This window comes from Penaeus vannamei, chromosome 29 (assembly GCF_042767895.1).
Source record: "Penaeus vannamei isolate JL-2024 chromosome 29, ASM4276789v1, whole genome shotgun sequence".
NCBI classification, from domain to species: Eukaryota; Metazoa; Arthropoda; class Malacostraca; order Decapoda; family Penaeidae; genus Penaeus; species Penaeus vannamei.
The window spans coordinates 15893991-15901396 of record NC_091577.1 but is presented as its reverse complement, the minus strand read 5'-3'; the positions used below and the strand labels follow the sequence as shown (position 1 = coordinate 15901396).

General features: G+C 38.2%; 1 protein-coding gene across 1 annotated transcript; it reads right to left on the bottom strand.

The window, feature by feature from the left end:
- Positions 1-251: 251 nt before the first annotated feature.
- On the bottom strand, positions 252-7185 carry LOC113803961 (uncharacterized). The gene is made up of 2 exons (XM_070142295.1): positions 6576-7185; positions 252-2101 (listed from the first exon to the last, which is right to left on the bottom strand). Exons 1-2 carry the CDS (start codon positions 6870-6872, stop codon positions 1931-1933), a joined length of 468 nt encoding a protein of 155 aa, XP_069998396.1. The 5' UTR covers positions 6873-7185; the 3' UTR covers positions 252-1930.
- Between the last annotated feature and the right edge of the window lie 221 nt (positions 7186-7406).

Genomic DNA, 7406 nt, shown 5'->3' with positions numbered 1-7406 from the left:
GCGATATAGATGTTGCAGGTGCTCTGGTTAACATTATTATCAACATTATCATTATTATTCATTATCTTTATTCTAAAAGTAAGGAAATACATTAATCTGATGAGTATTATAACCATCTTCGTTATTTCTATCACTAGGAGTATTGCTGTCATATCCATTACTATCATTATATTTCTATTTCCTCCTTTATCAACATTCCGTCGACACTATTTCTTACGTTTTTCTCCAAGGGTTGAAAAAATACAAAAATATAGAAGTACAGTTTTATTTCCTATTTTGAGAGGTAAAAACGGTACAAATATAAATGTCTTGTATTTAGACAATATATCAAACAAAGGATAAACAAACCGCCTAAATTAATGCTTATATATTAACCTATAAGCTTCCATAGACGTCGGCCAAACCATAGTAAGGAAATGTATGTTTCTTTTGGAGATTTACATAATTTTTGAATCCATTCCGGGAATATATATATATAAATATGTATATATATATATATATATATATATATATATATATATATATATATATATATATATATATATATATGTGGTAGAAAAACACACAATGCACTTTCTTCAATAATTCTAGTTTGTGCATTGTGTTTTTTTCTACCATAGTATCAACACGGTAGAGTGTTTTTTCCACTCATATGTATACACACACACATACATATATATATATATATCGTTTTAGAAATAAGATTATGTTGAACCTTTTGGGGCATTTAACCTGCACTACCTGTTGCGTCTTTAATATAATGATCACTTGATATATTGGCGTTAATCACAATAAGAGAAACCGTGGATGATATATATATATATACTCTAAAAATTCACTTATATGTAATATTTACACGGGTGAAAAATATTTCCTTCTAGCTAATTTACTCCGTTGAAAATGTCGTTATAAATGAACACAAATTTTCATTTATACTTAAATTCATTAGATGTTAAGCAATAAATGTATGTAATGTACATATATTTCACATAATATTTAGGAGCAATATGCGAAGAGGAAATATTTTGAGAAAACAAACTGGTTTAAAATTACATACTATAAGATCATTCGTTATAGATGCTCGCCAGATATTAACGTTTATTCTATTCTTATTCATCTCTTTCAGGGACGTCAAATGTTAAATAAGAATTGTTATCTTCGGTGATTAAAGAACATGAATAATGAAAAACAAAGAAATGAAAAGTCTAAAATGAAAGAAAACGGGATACAAAGAAAACGGAAATGATAGCGCAAGAAAATAAAAAACTACGCTGTTAAAAAAAAAAGAAAAAAATAACACCAAGAGTGAATGAAGGGATGGGATGAAGGAGGGGAAAAAGTGAGTCAGATGTGAAAACAAAAAAGAAAAGAAAAAAGTCCGTGGACTGAGGTGACAACATAATCCTTCCACTCCAACCTTTTATCTCATCCTTGACACTCGCTAATCACGTTTCGTTACGTAGATTACTGTGTACACTTCATCAAGATACGTAACGATTAATATCACTAACTCTCATGTTTATCTGTGTTATATATAACATCTATGCTTTTGGAAATTACTGATTCATGTGTAGATAAGGTCGTTTTCTATGAAAGTGCATGGCATTTGTGTATTTTGATACAAGAATTTCGCGTACCTAAAAATCTTATATATTATTTTCACATAAAGATCCCTCTTTTGCAAAGCTGCAATTTCCTCTAAACCAGATTCCATAAGCTTTGCTATAAGACTACTTGCATCGCACCTAAAGCTATTTCGGTCCACTTTATATAGAAGCAGAACAAAACAAACATGACACAAAACAGAATATATCTACAACAGAAATCAAATACTGAAGCGATATAGGATCACGGGGAAACATCTTATAATACATGTATTTTCTAAATATCACATTTAATACAAACGCTACGAGATATATCACAGTTATAGCTATAAAGACGTCTGAAGTACGTTTTCTATGGTCATCTTCTTGGCCAGGGACTCGATCTCGTCTGCGACCGCGTGTCCGTCAGTCACGCTGATGGCGCTCTCCCGTCGCACCAGGTTCTGCTTATTCTTCTCATTCGCTCTGCTCTTCTCATTCTCCTTGTTTTTCTGATCCTGCAAGCAACAAGAAGTTGATTAAATAAAGATAATACAGTAAAGTTAAGATAATAGGAAATAAAGATAATACACAGCAACGACATGAAATTATCATTTTATGAAAAAACCGAGAATACGTTATAATTCCTATTACACATTCACATTCTCACGAGGCGTAACACATGATTATAAAACCGCAACAAAACACATTCAAAGCAAAACAAACTTACTAACGAGCGCACAAAAAGACGTTTGTTAATCAGATTTCGACAATTATAATTACACGGCGGTTGTCTCGAGTGCTGTGTCAATAGCAACCTCTCAGACCTTGATTTTGACGAAACTTTCATCTTCACATTGGCAAAACTTTCGGGAAACATGAATGTATAAATGATTGAGAGAGAAGGAGTGAGAGAGATAGGGAAGGAGAGGAGAGAAGAAGAGAAGAAGAGGGAGAGGGAGAGAGAGAAAGAGGGAGGGAGTTGAGAGAGAGAGAGAGATAGACAGATAGATAGATATATTATAGAGAGAGAGGGAAAGGGGGGAAGGAGAGAATGGGTGGTCTAAAGAAGCAAAGATAGAGAGAGGGAGGGAGGGAGTTGAGAGAGAGAGAGATAGACATACAGACAGATAGATAGATAGAGAGAGAGAGCGAGAAAGACACAGAGAAAGAGAGAGAGAGAGGAAAAGGGGAAGGAAAGAATGGTTTGCTAAAAGAAGAAAGAGAGAGAGAGAGAGAGAGAGAGAGAGAGAGAGAGAGAGAGAGAGAGAGAGAGAGAGAGAGAGAGAGAGAGAGAGAGAGAGAGAGAGAGAGAGAGAGAGAGAAAGGTGAAAAGAAGAGGGGAAAGTAGAGAATGGGTGGTCAAAAGAAGCAAAAAAAAAAAAATAGAGATAGATAGATAGATAGAAACAGACAGACAGACAGACAGAGACAGAGAAAGAGAAATAGACGCAGAAGGGTAAATAACAATGGCAAGAAAGAGTGAGAAGGATATGAGATAACAGAAAATAACAAAGATCAAAGAACAGTAATAGCAAAGAGCGAATCACCAAACAGGTGGAAAAAGTACGAAAGGAGAAGTAAATGAGAATGAAGGATCAGTCCAGAATGGTTAGCGTGAACGGGACATGGCATGACAACGAAATGAAGGGAAAGGAAAAGAAAGATAAATGAGAAGAGAAGAGACAAAAGATGATAATGACAGGTAAAAGACACAAGAGAAGTATCTATCGTTGAAGAGAAAGGAAAATAAAGAAGAATGAAAAGAAAAGAAAGGAAAGAAAGAAAAACAATCGGTATAAGAAATAAACACGAAGACGAAATTAAAGAACAAAAGAGGAAAACAAGTAAACATAAAAAAATGAGAGTAGTGGTCGCCCAGCTCAACCGCCATTCTAATCAAATCTGCCCAAAAAGCCGATGTAACCGATAGTCCTCATCCACAGCGTTTGCCAGAGCACCACGGCGCCACGCATGATGTAACTATGACGTCACATGGTCTCTCTCGTCATGCTGGTCACTGCAATACCATGGAAAACAGGCCAGGTAGACATCCACATAATCGCATAACAAAAACTGATCAGCGAATTCCTTATTTTGCATTCTCAGTACGCCTTAGAATTGTCACTCAGGATGTAACAGTAAAATCCGGTTATTCGATACGCAGACATCTGCATCCGCCATGACATCAATTATCTAAAATAATAATAATAAAATCACAAAATATGACAAAGAGACTCTTTCTTCATCCTCAACATAGTTTAGTTTTATCAGGAATATCTAAGATATGGAGCAAAAAACGTCCTATATCCGGCCCTTATTCGACAGGAAAGCGAAAAAAAAAAGAAAAGAAAAACAGGATGCGCAACAAAAGAGCATCGGACATCCGGAATAGACAATGAGCTTTTGGGCGCTAGAATATAACTGAACTCTTTTCTGGGCGTGTCACTCATCCCGTTTGACCTTATATAATTTTTTTCTTTCCATTAATGGTGTAAATAGTTCCCTGTCATCGTGAATATTGATACGAATGTTATCATCATCCGGGACTCAAGTACAGTTACACGATAAACTGGGGGTTTTGTTGTGATTATTAATTTTTCGTCCATGCTGTCATTCCATTCTTATCATTAGCATTAATTAGTTGTACATTACTATCAATATTTCATTATTGTTAACGTATTAATGGCATTGCTTGCTAAAGTGATATTTTATCATGGCATCTATTATTACTATCATTCGAATTACTATTAGTTCTACCATTATTATGATCGCTATTATTGATAAAATGAATCGGGGTCACCATGATTCTTTTTAATTATCAGAAAACAACTAAAAAGTGAAATACTGGATCCAAAGGGAGATTTAAACGAAATATCACAGATTCAGGATTTGTTCATCATTACTGTTCATATCTTTATTAAAAGTACTATCAAGTTCATAATGATGCCGATTATCGTTATTGCTATCATTGTAATTGATGGTATTATTATTATTATTATTATAATGATTATTATTGTTGTTACTATTACTGTTAATATACTAATGCTGCTGATTGCCATTATGATTGATTCCATCATCATAGTAATAATGATATTACTAACAATAACAATTATGATGATGATGAATGTGATGATGATGAAGATGATGGTGAAGATGAAGATGACGATGAGGATGATAATGCTAATAAAAATGATAATAATACCGACCATATAACAATAACAACCATCATCACATCACCATCATCCACATCACAAATTGCTCATCCAGTCATCCAGATTATTTGACACCTCATCCGCGCATCTAAAACCTTGGCCATTGTTGACTCCTCGCGCGATGGAGGTCAACACCCCCTTCCTCCCTCGCCCCCCCCCCTTCCTTACCGTTCTCCCCCCCCCCTCCTTTTTTCAGGTCCCTTCCCCTCTCCCCTTCCTACCCCTCCCTCTTTGTTTTTCTCTCATTTTCTTTAATTATTCTCCTTTCTCCTTTTACTCCTCCTTTTCCGTTTGCCATATTTTTTTTCTCATCTTCCCTTCTTGGTTTCTCTCTCCCTCTCCCCTGATTCTTCTTTCACCCTCACCTGCACCTTTATCAACTCCATTTTTTTCTGCTCTCCTATCCTTTGACTGTCTCCCTCTTTCTTCTCCCTTTCTGTCTTTACTTCTTTACTTTCTTTTCAGTTCTATACCTTGCCTGCTTCCCCTTTCTTGTTTGATTTCTTTCTCTCTCTTTTTACTCTCGCTCTTTTACTCCAATTTGTTTTTACCTTTGTCGCTTTCACTTTTCATTTCCTTATTACATCCTTCTACCTACTCCCCCTTTCACTATCTTCTTCTCCTTTTCCCCCTTTTCGCTGTCCTCTTTCTTTTCTTCCATATCATATATTCCTTATAACTTTCCTCTTTTCCCCTTCCTATTCTCTCCTTCCGATCTCCCCCTTTCTATTTTTTCTTCCTTTGCTCCCCTATTCTTCTCATCCTTTTTCTTTCCTCTTTCACTTCCCTCTCTCCCTTCTCCTTTTTCCTTTTGTTCTGTCCTTTCCCTCCATTTACTCTCTCCTCCCTTTCCTCTTCCTTTTTTTCATTCTTTCTCTTCTCCTTTTCCCTCCATTCACTCTCTCCTCTCTTTCCTTTTCCTTTTTTCATTCTTTCTCTCCTCTTCCTTTTCCTTTTTCCCTCCATTCACTCTCTCCTCCCTTTCCTTTTCCTTTTTTTCATTTTTCTCTCCTCCTTTTCCTTTTTTCTTTTCCCTCCATTCACTCTCTCCTCCCTTTCCCTTTCCCTTTTCGCTCATTTCTATAAGGACAACAATAGCATAATGAAACGGTTGATTATTCCGTTGTTTCAGCATTCAATGACAGTTCCATGGTCGTTTTTTTTTTCAAATATTTAAAACTGAAACTTGACATGCGACATCATACGAGCGGTTTAAATTGATAATATTATGTTTAATCACGGTAGAGTATGGTTTTACAGCCGATTTTTTTAAAGGTAATTAACAATATAGTGTTAGATAATTCGATGTCTGCCTTGACTACAGAAACCGGATTTTTTCAGACGTGAGTGACATGAAAAGCAGCGGAAGCTTCTACGATCCAGGTACCTTGATTATCTGTTTATGGAAAGCTTGATGGTGTACATCTGTTTCTGGGTTTCTATTTTCTAGTGGTACGCCAATTTGTACAGAAAGAGGCTAAATGTGTCTTAGTCCAGAAGAAATGTGTAGTGTGATCTCCAGATGCGAAAATGTGTACGATAGATAGTCTTGATACTTTTTGTAATTAATGAGAAAATTATAATTATCATTAATTGTTAGGAATCTGGGGGACAAAACGCTTGTATAAAAGAGGAACATAGAAATAGCATGAACAACACCAAGAGTGCATAAAATATTCATTGGCAAGCCCCGTTTGTCCCCGAAGCCAAAGCTCCGCACAATAACCCCCTTTTGAAACCAGGGCGGGCGAAGGTCAGCACACACACACACACAGACCTTTGTCGTGGTGTCGGCCCGGGTCGCGACCTTCGGACTGGCGTGGTCGTCGTCGGAACTGCTCCGGGTGTCGTCGGGCAGCGCGCACCTCCTCTTGTTGTTCTCCCTGTATCTCCCGCTCCTCGAGATGGACACCTTCCTGCGGTTGACCAGGTCGCTGGACGGGGCGCCCTCGGGGTCCTCCCTCCCCTGGTCCTTCGCGGAGGCTGGGGCGGGCGCCGAGATCGTCTGGGACCGCTTGCCCCGAGGGAGGTGGCTGCTCTTGAAGTTGTGGAACATTTTCATGACGCTCGCCATGGCTGCTGTCTGTTTCTTGTTTAGTTGAGTTTTTTTTCTTTTTTTGGCTGTACTGTATCCGCTGATGTTTTCTTTCTATTTACCGTATATTTGATTTGTTCAGATTTTACAGAACGGTATATCCGTGTATATAAAAATCATTTCTAAGCGACACTCTATGGGCAGTTCACACCTTCTGACCAAACATCTCACACTCCGACGGCAAATGCATGTGCGTGCGTCACCGTGCGCTGTCCTTCCCCCTCGAGTCGGCTCGGCTCGTCTGACCGCTCGCCACCAGCTGTCACGACACAATGATCCACCACCTCTCACGGGAAATCCGTCTCCCGCTTCAACAAAAGGGATCCGCTAGTGGCGAACGGGAGAGTGACGTCATGGATAAGCCGACCAATCGCGCCGCAGAGAAACCACGGGCGGCAGTTCACGCACCCGCGGAGGTGTGTTCTTCCATGGCGGCCAATGAGACGCCCACCCCGGGATGACGCGCCGAGACGATGGCTCCCACTCTCAGAGCCTCAGACGCTTCTCTTATCA